We start from the raw sequence: 25892 nt of genomic DNA on the forward strand, positions 1-25892 counted from the left end.
ACAGTCTGGATTTTATTCTTACTTTGTGTTTGGCTGAAGGCACTGTGAGGGAGGAGCAAACCCAAGGCCAGGCCTGGTCTTTCTCCTGCTTCCTGTAAGTCTAGACAGCACAGCCTAGAAGCGGCACTGCTAGGACTGGGTTAGTGCACGGACGGAGCGGATGGATGGGAAGGCCTGCTCACTGGTAGAACTTCTTGCTGGAGCTATTAGCATGGTCAAGGAGCAACTGGCACGGGGTAAACTGCATTCCGTAGGCAGACTCGTACTTCCGGAGCCGGTCTACTACCTTCTGAGCACCATACAAATCCACAAACCGGAAGGGTCCTGAACAGAGAGAGCAGAGACGGGACTTCAGTGAAAGGGACAGTAACAAGCGAAAGAATAGAAGAAGTCGGCTTCCCAACCTGCACACTGACCTCCAAGACAAGGGGGAAAGCCAAGCCCAAACACTGCTCCGATGTCTCCTTCTACAGGTGTGGCCAGGATCCCTTCCTGTAGGCATAGGACAGCCTCATTCACGAACCTCAGTATCAAGCGGTATTGGATGTCTTCATCAGAGGAGCTGAGGAGAAGGAACAGGAAGGAACATTTAGCTAGAGAATCAACGGGAGGAGCTGGAATGCAACACGTGGGGTGCGGGTGAGTCCTAGGGAGCCCAGCAGTCAGGAAGGACCACTCCACTCTGAAAGATGACACAGCCAATCTCTTGGAAAAGGGGGTGTGAAACAGAGCACCCAAAATGGCCTGGCACAGAAGAGGTGTGGTCATTTCCTGACAGATCAACAACAGCAGTGTGTTTTCAAAGCTAGCAAGAGAAAGAAGGGCGCAGGGCCTACACAACTCATCTTCCACCTTCACTGGCAAGGCTTACAGCCGGCTGGTGGGAGCTCACACCTTTGATTCCAGCACTTGGGAGGAAGAGGCAGGCGGATCTCTGAGTCTGAGGCCAGCCTGGTCTACAAAGTGAGTTCCAGAACAGCTAGCACTACACAGAGACACCCTGTCTAGAAAAACAAAAACAAAAAAAGACAACAAAAACCACAGGCAAGGCTTATCCCAGGCTTGGCTCGCTCTCACCTGGACGCTTGCAGCTGAGGGCACATGCAGGGATTTTACCTGTATAGTGTTTTGCCAGCTTCTGGTCATAAAGAGAATGGAAAAGGGGCCTCGGAGCTTTGAGCTGCCAGAGAAATCATTTCTGTGTAAGCAGTCACTGTGATGAACTTACACCTCAGGCTTGGCAGCCAGCCTCAGGTTTGCCAGGATGCCATCCACTTCAGAGTTCAAGCTCTTATTCTTTGACCCCTCTTGATAGACGTAAAAGCCCTTCCCAGACTTGCGGCCTGAGAGAAGAGAGTCTGCATTATTCGTTGCCCTTCACCCTAGCTGAGAATGCCTGGGTGCTGGACACCGCGAGCTTCTAGCATTCTGCTGCACTGCTAAGTGCCTGTGTCTAGCCAACTGAGCCATTTAATCCAACTGGCAAGGAGAGGCAGTGCCTGGTGCATGGAAATCTGGATCTGAACAACAAACTCCACCCCACCCCACCCTAGACTTTGAGTGTTTAGACCAGAGGCCTAGGCCTTAAAGGTGATTTTACTGCAGTCTTAACCATATGTTCTGAATGGAAAGGCTGAACTCCCCATGGGTGGCCAGACTACCTGGGCACAGAACTTGCTCCTGCAGTGGCAGACCTTGGCAGGAGAAATATGCTCATCTATCTGGAATATGTGGCAGAGCCCCATAAACCTAGACTCTGCCGTTCCCCCGAATGTACACACCCAGCCGAGATTCCCCATGTCCGGGGCTCTGTGTTGAGGAAGCTTTCCTCTCTGCTCTCAGGCAGCAGCTCAGCACTCTGTAACTGACTGTCACACCTGTCCCCTGTGCCACTCACCCAAGAAGCCCTTGGAGACCATCTGCTTCAGCAGCTCCACGTTGCCACCTCCAAAGCGCTCCCCAAAGGCTTTGCCTAAGTTCTCTGCAACATGCTGTGCCACATCCACACCGACTTCATCCGCCAGGGTGGCAACACCCACGGGGAAGCCAAAGCCTGTGGTCAAGGTGTCCAGCTTCTTAGGGTCAACTCCTTCCTGAACAGGAAGTAATGCAGGGGCTCAGCCATCTTATCCCAATGCAAAGGCTGCCTGTAATAACCCACAGCCATCTTATCCCCCAACACCAGGGCTGTGTGTGGTGACCCATAGACATAACCTGTGTGAAACCCACTTCTTTTCTTGGACATCACCTGACCAGGTTCAGAACCAGTACTTTACCCAGGAAAGCATAAGCAGAAACTCGGAAGCTTTCCCGTACCCTTTAAGAAAACTTAGTTCTTGCTTGTGATTCCGAATCTTAGGACTAAGGTGATGCCATGGCTACCAGGACTGAGAATGCTAGCATTCTGAGGTTAGGGAAGTGCCATGGAGGTAGGAGTGTGTGTCTGCATGCACATGCATGCAGAGCAGAAGCAGACACATTGGAAGCCAGGCAAAGCAGGCTAGGTCTGAAGGTCCTCACCCCAGGGATACAAAAGCCGTGTGTCTGTGCACTCTGGAAGGCTTTTGGCTTCTGCAATGCTCAGGGAGCTAGCAGAACAGCACCAACATTCTGCCTATCAGGCAGTCTCAGCCCCAACAGAGGCACAAAAGGGTCTCCAGGGAAAAGCATATTCTGGGGGAGCCTGTCCCTCATCTGGACATCTTCATCTTGGAGGACAGAATGAAAGATCTGATTTGGTCTCAAACATTCCACAGAACAATACATACAAACCTGGAGGATTCGCATGACTTCAGACATCATGTAAGCAAGACACCTGGTGGTATAGAAGCCGGGTCCATCCTGCCAAGGAGAGGAAGAAAGCTAATGGCTGGCCCTGCTTTGGCTGAACTACCCATGCCCACACCCAGACTTCATTTCACAGTTTCATCTGACTTAAAACTCTCGGAATGTTCAATGTTCACCTGGAAAGGAAGCCATCCTGAACAGTGTGGGTTTCATGTAATCTCTGAGTCTGGATTCAGTGGTGAGGACTTGCCAGAGCCTAGACACTACTGCATCTGCTCCATTTCAGAGGAACAGTCAATCCTACTGTCATTTCAGAGACAACCCAGTGGTCACTGTTCTAGAACATGGATTTCCCCCCAAGAATCGGCACACACAACTCTGCCCCTCCCCCATGCTTCACCTTCACTACAATGATGAGTTTGCCCTGCTTGAGACCCACTGCCACCGCAGAGGCTGTGGTGTCCTTGGAAGTTTTGTCGGTTGTGATGATTTCCAGAAGCTGCATTTTGTCCACAGGAGAGAAGTAGTGTATGCCAATCACCTGGTGAGGGGGGCACAACCAAGATTACAGTGGTGCCGGGAGAACCCGACTATGCCTTGTTCACTAGGAATACACTGGAGAGAAAGGTCGGCAGCAGGAATGCAACAGTCTAGTCCAGAGGCTTGGGTCTGTCCCTGACCCTTCTTCTGCCTGGCCTCTCAGGTCCACCAAATCCCCTTGACACCCACCCTGCTGTGTGCAAGCCACACCCCCTTGACCCTGCTGTGCTGGCATTGCCACAGCATGAGGAGAAGGAAACAGGCTTGTGTGGTTTAAAGACATCAATTTAGGATTAGCTGTTAGAGATTGTTTTTGATTTCCAGTCTCTCTCTGGCTGGTCAGTTGAAGCCACTGGTCTTTTACTTCTCTATGAATGACTGCATTCTTCCTTAATTAATTTGCTGGAGCAAAGATAATTTTCTAGGCAGCATCCTGAACAGTCAGGGAAAGTATATCCAAATGCAGTCCCTTCATGTCCTAGGTGGGAGGTCCAGGATGAGGCTGTAGGTCCCCAGCCCTGACCCTCCATCCCTGGGTCTGACCCTCACCACACTACCATAGTTGAACTGCACATTGTTCCTTGGTTTAGGGCCCACCCTTTACAACCTGATTCTAAGTAAGTTTAATAGCTTAAACTTGAAAAATAGCCACCATGGGGATACACCAGCCACCAAGTGTATTTACTGTAATCCACCAGTTCCTACGTGTGTAGATCTTGGCATTCAGTTTTTGGTGCTGACTTTTTTGGGAACCGCCCTCATCCATCTCACAATCTATACTGGTCCTTTCCCTGGTTGTATTCTGAAATGTCACCCAGTAAGTCTGCAGAGGTCAGATACCTGAGGGCTTTCTGTCCGGCTTACCTTCTCCGGTCTTTTGCTGACTGAAGCAATCTGATTGATTGGGAGAGCGGAGGTGTTGCTGGCAAAGATGCAGTGCTCTGGAGTCACCTGCAGGGGGAAAGCCCTTAATCTGTCAAGCAGGCCTAGAGACACAAAGTCCACAGCACAGCTGAGTGACACTCGGGCCCAGTCTGCTCTCTTGTCCATACTCGTTCACAACACAGACATAACTCGTCTGCAAGCTGCAAGCTTTTGTGTTGACCTTGTTGTCTTAACTGAGCTGTCCTCTAGTGATGGCCTGTCCTGCCCCAGGGACTGCATCTTAGCACATGATGCCTTAGATAATGCCAAAAGGATGACTTGAATTATGTTTCATTAAAGGTGGGGCATGGGTGTTCACCCCTCTGGTTACTTGGATGTGCTCTTGAGTCTGGAAGATTACAACATTCCCTAGCCTTGCTCACCTTAAATGAGCCAGAGAGTATGTAGTTCTTCACTGTGATAGGTCACTGAAGAGCAGTGTCCACTGTAGTTATGCCTGCAGCACACAAGTTCTATTGACCGTTAGTTTTATTTATCAGGTTGTCTCTGCATTGTCTCTAATACCGAATGTTTGGCATTCTGTCTACAATCTCAACTTTTTCAAGTTTTCTGACACTTTGATGAAAAAATATGGATGACATCTCTGTTAAATTGGTACAAAAAAAAAAAAAAAAAAAAAAAAAAGCCTGGCAGTGGTGCTACACACCTTTAATCCCAGCACTTGGGAGGCAGAGGCAGGTGGGTCTCTGAGTTCAAGGCCAGCCTTGGCTACAGAGTAAGTTCTGGTACAGCCAGTGCTATTCAGAGAAATTCTGTCTCAGGGTAAAAAAAAAAAAAAAAAAAAAAAAAATTGTACAAATCTGGCATAGACAGAATACACTAGATGAGAATCAAGGTAGAAAACACACTGAAAAATTGAGTACAAAATGTTAATTATGACAGAGGTAAAGGTAAATCATTAAGGTAAAAAACAAAAACCTCAAAGAACTGTATAGGCATTAGATGGACAAAGCCTGGCTTGTATACCTCCCCTGCTGCCTGCACTTCCATGAGTGACATAAGCCCTGAAACCAATGGAGTGTAGGATGCTGTCTCTAGAGAACCTGCCCACACTACAGAATTGTGAAAACAGGATTTGTTCAAGAAGAGAAGTTCCTCAATAAGGTATACACTAATGATGGAGACAGCAGGGTAGAAGCATCTAGAAATTGTCTTGAGAAGAACACAGGAAGCAGTTCAGTCCCATGGCGGGTAAGAAACGACTACTTGAAACTGCACCACTAGTAGATTCAGCTTTGAAATTTTCTTAAAAACCAGCAAAGGCCACGTGAGAGGACGGCACGATGCTGTCTTCCACCTCAAGTTTTGGACTTTCTTTTTCAGGATTTCTTTATGTATGTGAGTGCTGTCTGCATGTACACCTGCATACCAGAAGAGGGCACTGGATCCCATTTCAGATGACTGCCAGCCACCATGCAGTCGAGGTCACCTTAGTACTACTGCCTGTTTCACCACAGCCACCAGCAAAGCCAGCTCAGTATCACTTTAGTCTAGGTGTGCTCTTTCTCATGCTTGGATTACAGCCAGTTCTCCTTTCTTAGACTTTTCTTTCTTATACCCGTATCAAATACACATTTTGTTCATGTCATCCATTCCATCTTAAGAATGGGCTATTAGGCCCACCCCTTACTGCCTCTTAGGACTGGGCAAGCTGTCCTGTCCCTTACTAGCTGCAACACTCAGGACACTGGTCCCTGCACCTTGCCTGGGCAGCATAGTAGAGCTGCCCATGATGGTGTAGATGCAGAAGAACTGGTCCTGCCCCTTGCTCAGGGCTGCAAAGGGTGAGCTAGCCAGGGCAATGCTGGAGAGCTCACTCTGGTGGTGAGGACAGGGGACAGCTGACAGGTTGACCAAACCTGCAACGGCCCAGGCTCAGGCCGTATTATGAGTTGGCCACCCCAACATCCACCCATCTGTGATCTGCTGGGGCATGTGCAGGGCCCAGTCCTGCAGAGCCAAAGCCACAGGATCTCTACAACACAGGGCAACAATAGGAGGTCCAGGAGGAGTCCCAGTGAGGGCCCAGCAGCAATGGTGTAGTAGAAACCAGACCAATGACTCTTTGCAGTGAACACTTGCAATAAAGATAAATGGTCAAAGGGGTTTACTGTGTTACTCTGCGTCACACTGTAGCTTCCATGATGAGGTTTTTAAGTTTTTCCCTTTGTTTTCTTTTTTCTCTTAAATTTTATCTTGAGGGGGGGTTGGCAAGGGCAGAGGGCAGATGCAAAGGGGTAGAGAAATGAATGGGATGGAGATCCATGATGTGAAAGATACAAAGAATAAGTAAGAAGTTAAGAAAGACTGGGCTAATTAGGGCACTGAAGGGCAGGGACCGAGGGAGTGGCACCACAGATAAGCAGCCAAAACTGTCTGGAGAAAGCTTCCTTAGTTCTTCTCTTCTGTAACCTAGACCTGAAGACATCACAGCCAAAAATAAGTAATTTTTTAAAATCCCCAAGAAACCTGGCTGTACTCCATGAGGCTAATTGGATGGCTGGTAACCCCCCACCCAATGGCTAAGGCTAATAAGCCCTGTGCTCAGGAGAACAGATACTGAAGCTTTCTATACATACCGTGTGTATGCACTCACATTAGACTTACATTTGGGGCCAGCAAAATCGCTCAGTGGGTAAAGGCACTTGTCACCAAGCAGGACAACCTGAACCTGATCCCTGGGGCCCACATGGTAGAAGAAGAGAAACAATTCCTGCAGGTTACCCTCTGACCTCCACACGTGCTCTTTGGCATGTGTCTCCCCTCCCGCTAAGACCCAAATCTCGGTGTTGTCCTCCCAGAGTCAACTACAATGAGACTTTTACTTACGCCTTCTACTTCCTTTAACACTTTGTGCTTAACTGTGAGGTCCTCAAAAACAGCTTCAATCACCATGTCTGCCTTCTCAAAACCCTTGTAATCGAGCTGCCCAATCAAGTTGCTCAAGATGGAATCCCTTTCGAATGATGTTAGCGCTTTCTTCTTCACTTTGTCATTCAACCTAGAAAGAACACATTCTTAGAGTGGAAGAACAAGAGACCAGAGTCCACACAGTAGCTGTGTGGCCCACAACTGTGAGGCTACATCATTACTTTTTTTTTGGGGGGGGGGGTGAGGGAGTCAAGTTGCTCAGAGGTACTGGGGCTAGTGAGGGAGATTATTAGCATTTGAACACAAGCTAGACCCCAGGCACAGTCTTTCTACCACAAAATATCTCTACACAGTCCGCAATCAAGCTACACAATCCACTTAGGAAACACAATGCCCTCACTCAGCAAGGTCCAATGCTACCATCTTGGCTGTGAAGAATACTGGGTTGAGAACAACCTCAGTGTGGCTGAGCTGACGCCATTTCCTCTCAGCGAACATGGTGGCAAGTACATGAGAAGGGACTGGGTGGGACAGAAGGACGCTCACCCTTTGTTTTTATTTTAAAGCATTTGCTTAACCTTTATTTGTACTTTATGTATATGGGTGTTTTGCTTGCAGAGATGTAGGCCTCAGGCATCGCAGGCTGACCAGGCAAGGGCTCTGCTATTACTCTGGTCAGGAAAGAGTGCTGCCCCTTCACCAGCACACATTCACCCTCCCCCTCCCCCAACCTTCTCAGAAGAGCCCTGCAAGTTCCATAATCCACTCCACTGGGGCAAGGACATGCAAACCTCAGCCAAATCAGACACCCAAGAATGACTAGTTTCATTCAAAGGATAAAAACAAATGACATTTAAAATATCTACTTACAAAAAACACTGAAAGTCCTATTGTATTCATAAGAAAAAGAGGTAAAAGAATAATTATTTCTAAGCAACAAAGAAAACTTTGGTAAAACTATAGATTATGGTGCTCGTTATGTTCAGGAAAAAGGAATCTGTGATGGAAAACAAAACAAAACAAGAAAGCAACCAACCCTGCCCCCACAAACAGTTGAACTCCTGGAATAAACAGAGCAAACGTACCCTTTGAACACTTGCTGCTGTCCCCGGCTCAGCCCAGTCACGGTGGTGTCTTTAAGCAGAGTTTTCAGTCCCTTATCCACAGAGACCTGGGCAATGCCAGCTCCCATCAGCCCTGCACCAAGGATGGCTAGATGCCTGGAAGGATCAAACAATTCTGGTGAACATCTTGGCTTTTAGTACTTGGGAAACACTAGCCATGCTGCTGTCATCCAATAAATCAGCCACATTGTGCACAAGTGTAAGAGGTTTTGATAATTATTATCAACAGTAAAGTTTTAATTTTTAAAGACAAACATAAAACTCACTGAGTGTAAAGAATTGGTCTTTCTGTGAAGGTGGAACTCTACTGTTGTGGAATATTTGAAGGTGTGTTACATTTGTTTATGTTGTGTTACATTTGTCTCAATGATACAAAGAGGTGTTGCATTTGTTTAACTCTGTGAAGCTGTGCTACTTTGCCTGCCTAAAACAACTGATAGTCTAATAAAGATCTGACTGGCCAAAAGCAAGGCAGGAGATAGAAATAGGTGGGGCTGGCAGGTGGAAAGAATAAAAGAGGAGAAGAACTCTGGGAAGAGGATCGAAGGATAGAGAAGGAGCAGAGGAGGATGCTAGGGGCCAGCCTCCCAGCCACCCATGGAATAAGAGTGAAAATAAGATATGCAGAAATAGAGAAAGGTAAAAGCCCAGAGGCAAAAGGTAGACACGGTAATTTAGTTAAGAAAAGCTGGCAAGAAATGAGCCAAGCTAAGGCCAGGTATTCCTAACTAATAATAAGCCTCCATGTGTGGTAGCCGCCCCCCACCCCCAAAGAGCTAAGAGCTAAAGAGTAAAAAACAACCAACAACACACTACCAAACTTTGAGCTGTGCCCGAAGCTCATGGGAACCAAGTCTAATCTTGCAGAGGTCTGCCTGAAGACTGAACTGTTTGGTAACTTCTTAGAGATGCTAACTTTTCTGTCATTCTTATACTCCTTTCTCCCAAAATCTGTGGCCCTAGTAAGAGTACTTCAGTCTCCTTACTAGTAGATATTAGGCTTTGTTTTTTTTGAGATAGGGTCTTACATAGCCTAGGCTGGCCTTGAACTCACCACACACAGGATGACCTTAAACGTATATGATCCTCTTGCCTCACATTCTGAGTGCAGGGCTAACAGATGCACATCACCACACCTGGGAACTGAACTCAGGACTCCTGTATGGTATTTGTCAACTGAGCTGCGTTCCAGCTCCAGCAGGGTACCTTTGGTCTAGAGGAAGTGAGACCTAAACCAGACAACTAGGGAATCATATGAGATAAGAAAGCTCTTTAGGGGCTGGAGAGATGGCTCAGTGGTTAAAAGCACTGTCTGCTCTTCCAGAGGACCCAGGTTCAATTCCCAGCACCTGTCTGCAACTACAGTTCCAGGGGATCCAATACCTTCACACTGACATACATACATGCATGCAAAACACCAATGCACATAAAATTAAGAAAAGAAAGCACTGTAAAGCTGTAAAGGCTCTCCTGTGCTCTGAGCAGAGAGGTTGAGGGCAAATCTAGTTCTGTGGATGCTCAGACACCTACACACTTGGTGCAAAGCAAATTCACAGGCTTTTGGGCAGGGCAGCTTACTGAACGTTCTTCTGTGGTGCTCCAAATTTATTTTTCTTGCACAGGACCTGGCCGTTATAAAGTCCCATCAGGGCCTTTGATTCTTTAGTCAGTGCAAGCTCTCCAAATTTCTGAAAGGCAAAGGGAACAAGGAAAGGTGGAACTTCAGGGTCTAGTGATGGGGACAAAATCAGCCCAAGCGCAGACTACAGTCACTTAAGTGATAGGTTTTGCAGGGACTGGCTGTTCCTTGTTCCCACTACGCGCTCATTACTGAACAGTTCCGAGCACCAGTGGACACCATTCCACTCTCACATTTATTCAACCACGGAGGCTAATCAGAAGAATAGCTTTCATTTACAGTATGTTTTTACATATAGTATAGTTTACATATATACACTGTCAGCTTTAAACAGAGCGTTGGGTCTACAATCGGAGGTAATCCTACCTGTGATTCTGCGAGATAACCGGCATCATTTCCTTGCTCAAGTCCAGCCTTCACAGCCTGAAAACCACAAATGCGGTTGTTCAGTGTTGGAACAGAATAGCTAAATGTAAAATAATGCTGAATAAAATAGCCAGTGTGATCAAGCTTCAAAGAATAGGTCACACATCCAACTTTGCCAGGACCTGAATGCCTGGCTGCTCTAGACTGAACAGCTGTCTGAAGCTGCTGATGAGCCTAGGAGGAAAGGGACCTCAAGCTATTCACCCCGCTTCTTTTAAGAACAACCCTCTCTGCTTGCTCCTCCATGCTTTCCTGGTGTATACACAATCTTGTTAGTTCCATTAACATGGAACTCTATGCAATTTTACATCTGAGGTAAGTGATAATCTCATGTAATAAAGAAACGACCCCCTCCGGCCAGGTGATGGTGGTGCATCCCTTTAAACCCACTACTTAGGAGGCAAAGGCAGGTGGATCGCTGAATTTGAGGTCTACAAAGCAAGTTCTAGGACAGCTAGGGAGGATTATACATAAAAACTCTGTCTTGAGAAACAACAACAAAAAAAATGACTCCAAACTTAACAAATGATCTGAAACAAAACAAACCCCAAATCCATTTATCTGTGATTTCCAGTCATATCTAAACTCATCATCTCTCTCTTTGGCAAGCTTCTTATGACATTCTATTTTTCCTTAATTGTATTTCAGAGTCTTACTCAAACTTAAAAAGACAACAGGCTGACGAGTAGCTCTATTTTGCCTCCTAATCCTTTTTGACTCACTAGCACGAAAATGACTAGAGTACAGGGCAAAGTAAAACTGATTAATTCATTGTTGCTAACCTTCTCAAATCTAAGTTCTGCCTGAGACTGACACCCAACTGTTCACTTTTAAAAGGGGGTCTCACTAAATGCTCCTTGAATAGCCTGATGCCGCTCATCCTGCCTGGCCTATCTCTCCCCTCACTTACTCTGTGTTCCCTTCTCAGGTCAGGTCCCATGAGCCTCTATTTCATTTCACTGATTGTCCCTTCCTCTGTGCATCAACTGCCTGTTGTTTCATATCTAGTATGGCTAGCTGCCTTACCACACATATTTGTCCAGCCAAGATGTTAAGATGAAAGCATATGTGTGTGTCATGTTTCACATTCCTTTTCTACATTGCTGGGGACTGAATCTAGAGGCTTCTACAAGCCAGCCAAAACTTCTGCCAGAGCTACATCCTTAGCTCATGTTTCATATTTCTGTAGTCTCCTGTCTTCTACTTGAAATATACTATGTAATGGATCTGTTCACCAGTTTTTTGGTTGTTTTGTTTGTTTGAGACAGTCTCTCCATGTAGCTCTGGCTGTCCTATATTTCCTATATAGACCAGGCTAGCCTTGAACTCAGAGCTCTGCCTGCCTCTGCCTCTCAGAGTTCTAGAATTACATGTACCACCACACCTGGCTTTTGTGTAAGTGTGTTTGTTTTTAAAGGTAGAGTCTTTATGAAGCTCTGTATTCTTCAGTTTTGATTATATGTTCTTGAATTTCCCAATCTGAAAAGTTCTAAGTTTTAAAGTCTTTTAAATTAATTTAAAGTATTTTAGATTTAAATTAAAGATATTTTCATGCTGCTTCTACATCATTGGGTCGTCTTAATAATTACAGAAATGGGAATGTACCTTTTTTTATGATACAGAGCTTTTTTTCTTTTTAAGATTTATTTATTTATGTATGAGTGTTCTATCTGCATGTGCAACTTTATGCCAGAAGAGGGTATCAGATCCCACTATAGATGGTTGTGAGCAACCATGCAGTTACTGGGAATTGAACTCAGGACCTCTGGAAGAGCAGCCAGTGCTCTTAACCTCTGAGCCATCACTAAAAAAATTATCATTAGCTGAGCATAGTGGCACACATCTTTAATCCCAGTGCTTGGGAGGCAGAGGCAAGTGGATCTCTGTGAGTTTGAGGACAGCCTGGACAGCCAGGCCTACAGGGAAATACTCTGTCTTAAAAAACAAAACAAAATGAAACAAGCAAACATACAGACAGAAAGTCCTGGCATCCCTTGTTCAGAATCACAGCAAGGAGCACTGTTCCATGTAAGAGGAGGAGTGTGGGAGGGCACAGGGCAGACTCACATCGATTATTTTCAGCGGTGCAGGGTAAAGGCCTTTGGTCTGCTTTTTCACCTTTTCTTCCACCGTTTTGTAAATCTGTTGTCTGACAAATGGAATAGTCATGGCATATGACGTCAGCTCTGTAAGGTAAAATGTGGTTAGATATTCACTGACATAAACCAGGGCTTCCTTGTCCATTTATTCTGCAGACTCTACAGCAATACAGTAAGTCTAGCCATATGAAGGAATACAGTGTAATGCCAACCTCTGCACTGTGCTATCTTAACGTGCTTCAGTTAGGTGATCTGGGCTAAGACTGCAGGTTTATTACACTATTATAATCTACTTTTGTATTAATATTTAAAGGTTTCCAGAATAGCAAGCCTTTAAAACAAGGGCTTTAGCAGCCAGTATAAGGTTGAGGATTTGACCATGAGGCAGAGTTGTGCTCTTCGAGGCTGACTTCATGCAGCACAGATAATACATTTACCCCTCTCTCTTTTCTTTTTGAGGCAGGGTTTCTCACAGCCTAGGTCAGGTTCATTCTGAATCCAGGTAAAGCTCAGGCAGGAAGAAGTCCTGCTGTGTGCTAACAGACACTTACTGTCCATCAGGCCTTTGCTTGGCTTGGTAGAGACCGTCCGATCAGCCAGGCCTTTGGCAAAAGTAATTGCAACTTCTTCTAGGTATTCAATTGTCCTTTCCTCTGGAGGTTTTACTCCTGGTCCTATAAAAACAAAATAAAATAACAACAACAAAATGATTGCAAGGACTGGAATGTAAGTCAAGCTTGGGCCAGTCCCAGGCAGAGAAAACCTCCCATGCAGGCCTCCTTTCACACTACAGGGGTAAGCTCTGTAGGAAACAATTGTGAACAAAGGTGCAACAATGGGCGCTGAGTGGAAGAAAGGCCCCAAACACTGTCAGTCTGTCTTCTACTTCTGCAGATGGAGTGGGTCTTGTGTGGCCTGGATTCCTAGTGCAAAACTAGAAAAAAAATATAAAGAACTGAGTAAGCTGTAAAATTATTTGTAAAGGTGCAGCAGAAACCTGAGGCCTAGAGTTCTAGAGAGGAAACAGCCTATCTTAGGCCATGGTTGGTCACTCGGGTCTCTGGACTACCGGATTTGACTCGAGCCAAAGTATGCCACTAGGAGGAAAATAAGACTTCAGACCTTTGGGGTCACAGAGAACAGGTCAGAAGCAAGAGGAACAAAGCCAGTGTCCCTGATGGAACAGCAGTGAGAGGCTCACAGGGCTGGTTCAGAAAGGCAATGGGGTGTCTGGTCCACAAAGGACTTATCTACAGGAGGCTTGAACAATATGTAATCATGCCGGCCAGTTTTATGTTAACTGTGCACAAGCAAAAGTCATCGGAGAAGGGGGAACTTCAAGAAAATGCTACCATAAGATGGGGCTGTGACATTTTCTTAATTAATGATTGATGGAGGAGGGTCCAGCCCATTGTGGGCAGAGCCATCCATGGGCTTGTGAACCTGGGTTCTGTAAAAAAGCAGGCTAAGCAAGCCATGGGGAGCAAGTCAGTTAGCAGTACCCCTTCATGGCCTCTGCATCAGTTCCTTCCTCCCAGACCCTGTCCTGCATGTGTTCCTGTCCTCACTGCTTCTGATGATGAACTATTACATGGACGTGTGAGAGAAACAAACCTTGTCCTTCCCAAGTTGTTTTTGGTCACAGTATTTCATCACAGTAATAGTGACCCTAACTAAGACAGCAACTGACTTCCCATTCATGGCATCTGCTGGCCTATGAGCTTGCTGGAAGCAGGAATTAGATTACATAGGAAACTCAATGGTGTATCATTAGCATGCACGAGACTTAGTTCATCCTTAGCACCCCAAAAACAACAAATAAACAAGAAATGGCAAAGCTGAGAAATCAAAGAACAGAATTTGTAGGGCTATGAAAGCTGACACCATCCAGGTACTCTACTGAAAGCCTCCATGAAAAAGGAGTCCACACTCGTGAAGTACTCAGGGAACAAAATCTTAAGAGGAAGCGCTTACTACAAATGTAGAACTACTCCCTCTAGTAAGACGTCTGTCCTGTCTGAACCTGAATGGAGAAGGGGGAACCAGAACTAAACCTTTAACTTCAAAATGGCCAAAACTCAGAGAATCCAGAAAAGTCAACAGCATCACCATCTGTCAGGGCAGCTAAGGCCACCAGACTCTGTAAGCAGAATGCTGCTGAGCATGTGACACACAACAGGTCTACCTAGAGGACTCCTTAGCATTGGCCAGCACTGTTCAGCACATCCATGAAAGAGAACTAAGGCCAGGAAAGATCACTATAGAATGCCAGCACAGGACAGCTGTGGTGGCCCACACCTTTTAGTAATGAAGGTCATCCTATTCGGTAAAGAACAATGAATGACCAGCTGAGGTACTCCCAGAGGGTAAGAATATAACACTGGGAATATGGCATGGGAAATACTGCCTTCCTTATACCACACTTGGAGTGTGGCCAGTACACCACAGTCCTTGAGGGAGGTACAGACAAGGGCACAGGTCCCCTGGGCTGGCTATGTTCTCATGCATATTTCCATTCCTAGCGCAGATGCTTTCTGTCCTAGGGCATTAGCTGTACTAAGCAAAAAAAAAAAAAAAAAAAAAAGAATCTTACAGATACTTTCTCCTACTTCCAAACCATCTCTTCTGCCAGGCTCCATAAAGACTGTTCAAGGCTTCCTCAGCAGACAGGTGACCCCTCACAACCCCCTGTAACTCTGACTTCATGGGAGCCAATGCCTTCTTCTGGCCTCCAAAGGCACCTGCACACATGATGGGCATACTCATACACAGATACACATGCACATAAAACCTTCAAAAACAAAAACAAGGGGATGGAGAGCTGGCTCAGTGATTAAGAGCACCCCACATGGCGGTTTACAACTATCTATAACTCCAGTTGCATGAGATCCAATGCTCTCTTCTGACCCCTGTGGGTACTAGTCACATACATACACAGAAATACATACAAGCAAAACATTCATAAAATAAATAAAATACCAAAAAAATTAAACAACAAAGAAAACCAAAACAAACTCTAAAACCATCTTAACCAGAACAAAAAACCAAATAAAATAAAAGACAACAACCCTCCAAGTCATATATGACTTTATGGTTAAGTGTATTAAGTATTTAAGTAAAAAAGAAATACAAATCCTATGCAAACACTTCTACAAAACAAGAAAAAGGAATACTTTACAACTCATTTTATGAGGCCAGCATTGCCCTAATACTAACACCGTGCAAATACTGTGAGATAACATAATTATCCATGAGACCATTAACTCTCTTTGCCAGGCATAAAAATCACTTATAAAATTTTAGGTGATCAAACCAGCAATTTGTAAAATATAAAAGGATAATGTATTATATCTAAGTGGAGTTTATTCCAGGGGAGTTTTAACCTAGCTCAACGGGGGGGGGGGGGGGGGGAATCCAGTATGATTGACATTACAAAAAGACTAAAAAAGAAAACAAACAAATCACACAAATACCTTAATAAAAACCAAGAAGGCATTTGATAAAATTATACTTGCTTCTATCAAAGTGTGAGAAAAAGGGCACACCTTCAACTTGATAATGGGCACTCAGGACAAATGTACAGCTATGCCTGCACTGGGCACTCAGGACAAACGTACAGCTATGCTCACACTTCCTGATAAATCCTTCCCTCTGGGATAGGGGATGAACTTATAACTGCTCCACCATTTCTATCCAACACTGCACAGATCTCAACCACAGCAGTAAGTCCAGAAAAAGAAACAATGGCATCCGATAGGAAGGGAAGAAGCCATGCTGACGCCCTACGGAGGACATGGTCATCTAAGTAGAAAAGCCTTAAGAATCCACAAAAAAGGCTCTTGGCTTAATAAATGAGCATATTAAACTCACAAGTCCTAAGGTCTACGTCCCTAAGTCAATTAATTTTTATAAACAAGTATTTAATTAAAGGTAAAGCATGTTAGCTTAAAAGTATTAAATACCTAGGAATAAATGTTAATGTTCACCAAGAGACATAAAACAGTGCTGAGAAATTAAGCACATCAATCGGGGCAGATGGCTCTGATGGTGTGCTATTTATAGATCTATGTAACAACAATGCATTTCAAAAGCATTATACTAAGTGAAAGAAGAACAAAAAGCTACATATTAGAACTGTTTTAACTATGGTGGCAATTACATAACTATGTATGTTAAAGCAAAGTATTTATTGAAAAGGGGAAATTACATAACTAATTTAAAGTAAGTAAAATACTACCTTGAATTTGGATGTAGAAACCTTTCTGTCATCCCTTACATTTTATTTGAATGTGTGTGCTGGGTGCATATGCATGGCACAATGAGTGTGACAAGGCCACAGGACAGCCAGTAGGAATCAGCTCTTTTACCACGTGGGTCCTAGAGATCAGTCTCTCGGGCCATGGGCTTGGTGACAGGAGCCTTTACCTATTGAGCCATCTCAACAGCTACTGCTTGTTTTTCTAGGTAGGGTCTCACTATGCAGCTCTGGCTTAGAACTTTCTACACTATGTAGTCCAAGGTGGCTCAAACTCATGGTTCATTTGTCTCAATCTTCTAAATGCTGGATTACAGGCATGAATCACCACACTGAGTCTTAAATAATAGCTTAATGCTGATATTTAAGAAGTACCAGGAGGTGACAAATGTACATTTCAGAGGTTTCTATGTCCAAAAGAAATTGCATGAAAGTAGCACATAAGTAGATACTGTATGTTAACATTCTGAGGTTGGCTGTTTCCTGTGTTTACTGTATTATTAAAACATAGGGAGGGGATGTAGCTCAGCAGCCCAGGGTGCAGAAGACCCTGGTTTGATCCCACATACTCCACGCAAAAATAAAAACAACAAATAAGACAAGGAACTTCCCACTGGGGACTGAAGGAGACTTACACATGGATAGTAATACAGGTAATTTAAAACTAAACACTAATAACTGAACTGATATTTATATTCTTGATATCCAAATAATTGGTAGAATAAATAGAAACCAGGATGGGGTGAAATGATTTAGTGTTAGCTCTTAGCAAATGTCACTCCTCAAAGACTGTTTCTTCTTTCTTAGAAGACTTTTGAATTTCATCCTAATATTCAAGGGTTAGGGCTAGTTCTTCAGGAAATAAGCAACTCTATCAGACCCAATTCTGAGTCATGCTAGCACTTACCCAGGGGTTCCACCAACTGGTCAACCAATCCCATTTTCTTTGCTCTGTCTGCACGGATGTTTCTACCAGTCAGCATCATGTCAAATGCAGCAGGCACACCCACCTAACACGCAAGCCAGAGTACAAGGGGAAGATAAGGGTGGAAATTAGTTTACAATCAGCAAACTAGAAGAAAAGTGGGGCTGGTGAGGAGCTAGTGGGTACAGAAAGGTGCTTGCTGTCAAGGCCGACACCTGAGTTTAATTCCTGGGACTCTCATAGCAAGAGAGAACTGACTCCTGAAAGATGAACTCTGACCTCCACATGTGCACCATGGCACAAGTGTACATGACACCCAATATAAATAAATAAACATAATATTTTTTTTCCAAAAGAAAAGAGAAAAGTCAAATCAGTTTTACGTTCTTTTATCAGTAAAATAACACACTTGTGTATATATATATATATTAACACACTTGTAAGTTTTGAGATTAGATGTCCAGCTGAAGAAAAAAAATGCCTTTATGCCATCTTTTAAATTCAATAGCATAAGAAATTGATGAGGTAAAGAATTCATTTTATATGAACTAAAATTGTAGACTATGTCATTGTCAATTTGTTTTCTATCAGTTATACAGTATTTAAAACTCTAGAGCTGAGGATGTGGCTCAGTGATGGAGTGTTTGCCTGGCATGCATAAGACCATGGGTTCAATTCTTAATATCCCTATCCCCCAAAATTCCAATACTGTAACCATAGTGCAGACTCTGAGATAGAAAACCTGATATTTTTTTTTTTTTTTTTTACAAAGGCTTTAGTTTAACACTGTAGCTCAACTGATAACAATATTCTAGAAACTGACTTCTAGCCAGGTGTATGGTTTATTCTATAATCCCAGATCTTGGAAAGCTCAGATAGGAGAATGGCAGACTCAAAGGCTGTCTGAGCTGCAGAGAAGACCCTGACTCAGAATAAAACACCAATAAAAAACCCAAAACCAAACCAACCAAAACCAGCTAGGTGTGGAGGCACATGCCTTTAATCCCAACACCCAGGAGGTAGAGGCAAAGGGTCTCTTGTGAGATCTAGGCCAGCCTGGTCTACATAAGAGTTCCAGGATAGTCAGGACTACATAGAGAGACCCTGGCTTAAAAACAAACAAAAACCAAAAACACCAACAAAACACAATCAAAACAAAAATGAAAGAACTCCTGGCAACTTAAGTAAATAAAATTTGACAAATGTTTATGTCGAGACATTAGACAATTCTTAAAGAGAAATGTGTATTATTAATTTTGGTATGTTATTCCAGCAGTTGGGAAGGTGAGGCAGGGGACAAACAAGAGTTTGAGGCCAGTCTAGGATAAAGGATGAAACTTGTAAAAACAAAATCAAAACCAACCAAATGAAACAAACCCTCCTTCCCCCCACTCGCACTTGTATGAACTTATTAGCACAATTGCTCTACTGAACTCTCTTCACTGAACTCTTTGAATACAGCAAGGGCATTGTCCAGATCAGAGAATGATGGGAAAGCTCATATTTATCATGACCCATGGATCTGAAAAACTATTAAACAGATACTGGGAGAAGAGGAACAAATTAATGTTCTGGAAAAGTAAGGCTAATCATGTTTACCCTTTTATCAACAAGTCTGTAGAACTGAAAAAATAAAGATCGGGGGGGGGGGGGAACCATCTTCCAACAATCCTCTATACTCCTAACTTACTTGGTTTCTGAATTCTACAGTGTCCATATTATGTACTTTGTACAAAATGGAGTAATCTAAAGAGGTATTTAGGTTCAGCTCAAGGTCATGGTGCTGGGGCATCTTAAACTCACCATTTTGGGCAGTCTCTGGGTACCTCCAGCTCCTGGTAAGATTCCCAGCAACACTTCGGGTACACCTAATACTGTTTTTCTGTCTTTTGTTGCTATTCTGTATTGACATGCTATGGCAAGCTTCAAAGAAATCAAAGAAAAATTAGAGTGTTAGAAAATGTAGCTAACATTTAAGCACCTAGGCTGACAGGCCTAAAGATTATTATTCATAAAGAAGGAATGTACCACAAAATAAACCATGATTTGTTAGGCTGACATTTGGCACTCTACCATTTACCTTTTCTACCAATTTTCATAATTTATTAACCCCTTTCCAAGTTAAAAATCTTCTGAAGGTTAACCTTTGATCCCAGCACTCTGGAGGCAGAGGCAGGTGGGTCTCTATGAGATTGAGGCCAGCCTGGTCTACAGAATGAGATCCTGTCTCAAAAAAACAAAAACAAAGAGAATCTCTTATCTTCAATCTTATCTTTACTATTCACAAGAAACTCTCTCCCAGGAGACTTAAACATGTTATACTTTGAAGGTCTTAACCTGACTTATGGACATGAACACAGCTAGGTGGTGGTGGCACAAGTCTTTAATACCAGCACTGGGAAGGCAGAAGCAGGCAGATCTCTGTGAGTTCAAGGCCAGCCTGGTCTACAGAGTGAGTTCCAGGACAACTAAAGCTAGACAGACAGACTCTGTCTTGAAAAACTAAAGGAAAAAAAAGAAAAAAGAGCATGAACACAGGTCACATTTCTGAATCTTTGTCCTGTGGACCTGAACAGGTATTCAGACATGAGAAAGATCTCATAGGTGCCGTTCAAATTTCAGCTGTAAATAGAAACAGCACTCCTTGGCTCATTTGTTCTGTGCACTTTGGGCTTGTCATGAATTGAGAATTAAACTCATTCAGATGTTTGACAGCTAAAATAAAGCCGATTCTACTCAGGAAATTCTTCTGCAGGAGAAACAGTGCCCTAAGGGTAATCGGGACAGTGTCTGTACAGCTCTGGAATACACTCATACCTCAAGTCCTCCTCCCAAGCAGGATCCACTGATGGCGGCTACGACAGGCTTTGGGGACTTTTCAAGTTTCTCAAACATTCTCTGTCCTTCCTGTGATATCCGTGTTGCTTCTTGAGGGGTTGTACAAGAGGCTAGCATGCTGTAGTGACCACAAAAAAGAACAACAGAAAAGGAGAGATGAAACTGTATCTCATTTTGTATAATATTTCACCCACTATATATGTATATATATACTTGTCTCAGCATATATCAATATTTGGCAATGAGTCTTCAAACATAAATTGGAACATGTTACACAATTTATTTGGCTTCCAAAACAATCATTGACCACAAAGTTCTAACAAGAACATCATCTGGTAAATATTTTTACTGTCAGATCAGACAGTTCTAAGGTTATGTTCTGGATCTAGTTAATCTCTTTACGTTAGTTTGTAGTCTTTGCCTACCTGTTTTCCCACTGACTTGCAGCCTGTTTCAAAGGCTTCATTATCTCCACTTACAAAGGCCTGACTATTCTTCCTTATAAATAGAGAGTAAGATTTCTTTAGTATATACACCTAGACAATAAAGAGTATGTGGCTGGAACATATGTGTTGCCGTGCCCCGCACCTCACTGCACGTGCTCAAGAGCATGAGTTTGTGGGTATGTGCATATTTGCTCACCTATGCAGGCACACGAGGAGGCCAACGTCAGGTGGCTTCTTCACTTCTTATTTTTTGGGACAAGGTGATCCATCAAACTCACTATCCCCAGCTTTTATGTGGATGTTGGGTTCTTGTCCTAGCAGCAGCTATTTCCCCCATTGAACCATCTCCCCATCTCCCCAGCCCTTGAATTTTTGATTATATTAAATCCTGGCAAACTGTGCTCCAAAGCAGCTGTACCAACATATTTGCTGGTCTGATGAATGAAAACTGGGTTTAGCTAATCAAGAAAAGGCTATATTGAAGCAACAAGTCCCTCTATTTCATCAGCTTTATTAGACACCAGAAATTAACTTCAAAAAACAAGTTTTCAGAGAATTTACTTCCATCTTCTTTAAAGAAGGTATTATTTAAAAATATGTAGTTAAGCCAGGTGGTGGTGTACACCTTAATCCCAGTGTGCGGGAGGTAGAGGCAGGTGGAGCTCTGTGAGCCAGCCTGGTTTGTAGGACAAGCTCCAAGGCTACACAGAGAAATCCTATCTTGAAAAACCAAAATACAAACAAACAAAAAATATGTAATTAAGATAAACTTACTTGATGTCAGCACCTGCAATGAAGCAGCCAGGCTTTGATGAGATAAGAACTGCACTTCTGATTTGGTCATTGGCCCAGATTTCATTCATGACTTCTACAAACTCTGACTGCACTTCTTTATTCAATGTATTTACCTACAAGAGAAGCAGCTACACCTCAGGGTTTCAATTAGAAGTTTCACATAATCACTGTCACTGACAAATATGTTTATGCAGCAGACATACCTTTTGAGAAGAAAAGGAAGAAAACAAAACCAAAACACAGACAGACCAAAACCCTTTGAAATTCAACAGTGTTAGGTACCTTTGAATTGGGTGAGTTAATCCGAATAACTGCCACATCCCCTTTGACTCCATAATTAATATGGGTTCTGGCTAAAAAAGAGAAGACAAATTTGCTTCTAAACATGCTTATTGTAAAATAGGTCTACAACGTGATGTTAAGATCATACAAGTACTCTGGATGTACCCCATCCCGTGCTGCAAGCAAGAAAGCTCTTCCAGCCCACTCCTAAGCCTTAGTTCATTCACCCAGGTCACATCCGGCCCTGTCTCCACCCCCAATGGGTGGTGGAGGTGCGGACAAGGTGAATATCTCACTACAACTGCTATTTGGACTGAGCAGGTTGTATTTAGGGTACACACATATACACACACATCCCCAATTCACTTTCTTCCCTCCAACCTCTCCCATGTACTTCCCTTGCTCTCTCAAATTCATGGCCTCTTTTTCTTTGTTGTTATATATATGCACATATATATTTAGGGATATATGTATACACACACATATATATATATTTAGGGATATATACATACCTATTGGGATATATATGTACGTACATATATGTATTACACACATATATGTACACACATATTTAGGAATACATATGCATATACACATACTTAATGATATATTTATGTATATATGCATATAAACATATGTAATATATACACATATTATATATGATATTGTATGTATACACACACACACACACAAAACAATAATGAAAAAGGCCATGAAATTTGAGAAAGAGCAAGAGGTGTTCTGGAGAAGTTGGAGGGAGGAAAGTGAATGGATGATAGGATGTAACATATTATAATTTCAAAATGAAAGTATAAAGAGCAATGTTAAGTGTATAAACAAGAAAGTCAACTTACTTAGCAAAGCAGAAGATACTGTAAAGCTTCGGCAAATACAGCCTGCAAGGAAAGAATGTTTCAAAATCATTTTGTGAAACAGAATTTCTACAATATCTGTCAGATCAGCAGAACTAGAATTTATACCAATAAAATCCAAGTAATAACAATGTATTCTAGGTCATTATGTGGCTACTCCATTACTTTTCTCATTTTAATTATGTCAAGTGATTATCCAGATAATAAGTAAGGTAGGGAGAGGATCCCCTCCCCCAGAAAAAAAAAAAAAAGGAAGACATATCACATTCTAGAATGTGTGAATGTGTTAGGTTACATGGCAAAGGGCTAAGACTGCAAATGGAATTAAGAATGACCTTAATATAGTGAAAGTATCATGGATTATCTAAATGGGCTTAGTATAAGCACAAAGAAAACCAGAGACACATGGCCATGACCTGGCTCCAGGTTGCTAAAGGAAGGAGATTAGCACAAGCAGAGACCACAGGTTGTCTCTAGAAACTAGAAAAGGCAAGGCAATGGCTTTACCTCAGGGCCTTCAGAAAGAACAGAGAGCCCTGTCAACACCTTCATGAGCCTAACGACACCCATTTTGGTAGTTCCCTTGTTAGCTCCCCATGTGGGATTAAACCCAGGCCTATGTATGCTAAGCAAACACTTTACCACAGAGCTATGTATCTTTGGCCTAGGACCCACTAAGGACCTCTGACTACTATAACTGGGCACTGAAGAGGCAGAGGCAGGTGGATCGATGTGATTTCTAGGCTAGCTAGTGAAAGCATGCCTCAAAAAACCAAAAACAAACAAAACAACTGCACATCAACACATAAATGAAAATAAACCTTAAAAACAAAGAAACAAAAAAGGCCACTTGAATTCATGATCCCAAGCACTAAGATTATAGCTGAATTCCACACACCTGACTCTAAAGAGATTGTCACTATATAGTCCTGGCTGGCCTAGATGAGCCAGCTATGTAGATAAGGCTAGCCTTGAACTCACAGACATTCTTTATTTGCTAGAGATGAAGGGTGTGTCTCACCACTTAGTGATGAGGATTACTGAACCCAGGGACATATGCTAGAGAAATAGTCTATTGCTGAGTTACTTCTAGTTTCCAAGACTATCTCTTCACTGACACTAGATATTTCAACAGTTTTTGAGGAAGGCTAGCTATATTCTGGTTGGCTATGATCAACTCTGTCTGTCTTAGTACATAATTCCCATCCTCTTGCCTTAGAGTGTAGGAAGTCCACTTGTCTTGCTAAGGTGCTAAATCCAGAGTTGCTATGAAATTGCACTGTGGGCAATCCTAGACCTGTCTGTCTTTCGTGACCCCTCCCACCTGTAGCAGTCAGTTCTCATAGTGGTTTCTTTTTGTAACAATGATTATGGTCGGATATTTTGAGTATAAGCACACAAGAGAGGCCCAGACTCTAGATAGAAGATAAGGAATATAAGGGGAATTTTGGACAAACACCAAATTTGTTTGAGGCGTTGTTCTATGGTCCCTCCATTATAAAGGCTCTATTGTACCCTGCTCCAGGAAAGCTCTAGGTGGCAAAGCAGGCTGTTTTAGAGTAGCTCAGAGGCAACATTCCCTAAATGCAGCTAATGAGCTTCTTCGTAATAGCCTTCTTTCCTCCATCATGGTTCAAACCATCTCTTCTAAACGTTTCTTCAATCCTTCACTCCTTTCGCAAGTCCCAGACTTGCCCAACTATCCTAGGGAAGCTGTCTCTTAGTTCAAAAATAAAAACAAGTCATCACTTGAGTAGGTGTTATATGTATAAACACCCACACGCAGCAAAAGGCAGACACCCTAAAGCAGTGGTTCTCAACCTGTGGTTCAAGGCCCCTTTGGGGGCCACCACGTATCAGATACCCAGCACATCAGATATTTATATTATGACTCATAACAGTAGCAAAATTACAGTTATGAAGTAGAAACAAAAATAATTTTATGGCTGGGGGTCAGCACAACATAAAGGTAGCAGCACCAGGAAGGTTGAGAACCACTGCCCTAAAGCAATATAAACTTTTAGTTATTTCTTAATATTGTTCTGATCTTCAACAACATGTACATGGTTCTACCTTTCCCCACAGAACTTCATTTTCAGATTTCAACTCTACAATCCTTCTCTTCCCTACCTGCGTGTTGGTCTTTATTATTATGTAGTATTTTGTTTTCACTGCTGCATTTGTAAACAAAGTTATAATTAATCTTTTTCAATATAACTTCAGTCACTATTTAGCAAAAGTTTTTACAGCAACCTGACATGTCATGCAACTTTCTAGGATACTGGGATAACAAGACCAGGTTCTGAAAAACAAATTGTAAAGTAGAAAGTCTAGTGGGAAAGGAACATAGGATAGATAATCTTACTAGGAAATAGTGAAGTATATTGGAATAAGAATGGACTAACTGGAAAAACAAGTAGTGAGGGATGAGGTAGAAAGTCAGACAAAAACTAAGAATAACAGACACAAGTGATAGAATACAAACGCTAAAGCAAACCTAAAACAAAGAAATCTAACCAGTCCAACTCAAACAAACCTTCAAAAACAAAAACAACAACCTACAAAAGTAGCCTGGTTGCAACTTCATTTTGAGATGAGCTATGGTTAAGTAGCCCAGCTTGGCTTGAACTTGTGATCCTCCTACCTCAGTGGAATGCTGGGATGGGTACTTGTCACCACTCATGGCAGAGTCAGTATCTTAAAAACCAAGTATTTGTGCTCTGAACATAGTTGATGAAAGTGGGGTGTGGCAGCACACCTGGGGGTGGGGGCAGAATCAGTCAGATATCTAAGAGTTCCAGGCCAGCCAGATCTATTTAGTGAGATCTTGTCTCTAAAATGTGTGTGTGGTTTCCTGTGTGCAAGACTTGGTGCTCATTAACCTATTGTTTAAGCCATTTTAATTCTTGCCCACTAACCTCTCTTTGGGGTAAACACACTCCCACACACTTACACAAACCTCTTCTCAATCAACAGAGACAAAAAGCAAAGAAAAAGAACAGTAAATGCACAAAGATGTAGAAAAAGATTCCTAACCACAGTCAATTT

General features: G+C 43.0%; 1 protein-coding gene across 1 annotated transcript in view; it reads right to left on the bottom strand.

The window, feature by feature from the left end:
* Hadha (hydroxyacyl-CoA dehydrogenase trifunctional multienzyme complex subunit alpha) overlaps positions 1 to 25892 on the bottom strand; it is a 28464-nt gene continuing 2572 nt past the window's right edge. The window contains exons 2-20 of the mRNA XM_051181743.1: positions 22827 to 22868; positions 21973 to 22043; positions 21670 to 21803; positions 20429 to 20567; positions 19415 to 19534; positions 17594 to 17696; positions 12983 to 13105; positions 12400 to 12518; positions 10273 to 10329; positions 9846 to 9955; positions 8229 to 8363; positions 7102 to 7273; positions 4192 to 4278; positions 3188 to 3328; positions 2773 to 2841; positions 1898 to 2093; positions 1229 to 1343; positions 417 to 562; positions 1 to 324 (exon numbers count right to left, since the gene is read on the bottom strand). Coding sequence (XP_051037700.1) covers positions 179 to 324; positions 417 to 562; positions 1229 to 1343; positions 1898 to 2093; positions 2773 to 2841; positions 3188 to 3328; positions 4192 to 4278; positions 7102 to 7273; positions 8229 to 8363; positions 9846 to 9955; positions 10273 to 10329; positions 12400 to 12518; positions 12983 to 13105; positions 17594 to 17696; positions 19415 to 19534; positions 20429 to 20567; positions 21670 to 21803; positions 21973 to 22043; positions 22827 to 22868 — 2225 coding nt within the window. The 3' untranslated portion in view covers positions 1 to 178. The remainder of the gene's footprint in view (positions 325 to 416; positions 563 to 1228; positions 1344 to 1897; positions 2094 to 2772; positions 2842 to 3187; positions 3329 to 4191; positions 4279 to 7101; positions 7274 to 8228; positions 8364 to 9845; positions 9956 to 10272; positions 10330 to 12399; positions 12519 to 12982; positions 13106 to 17593; positions 17697 to 19414; positions 19535 to 20428; positions 20568 to 21669; positions 21804 to 21972; positions 22044 to 22826; positions 22869 to 25892) is intronic.

This window comes from Phodopus roborovskii, unplaced genomic scaffold (genome assembly GCF_943737965.1).
Source record: "Phodopus roborovskii unplaced genomic scaffold, PHOROB, whole genome shotgun sequence".
Lineage (NCBI taxonomy): Eukaryota > Metazoa > Chordata > Mammalia > Rodentia > Cricetidae > Phodopus > Phodopus roborovskii.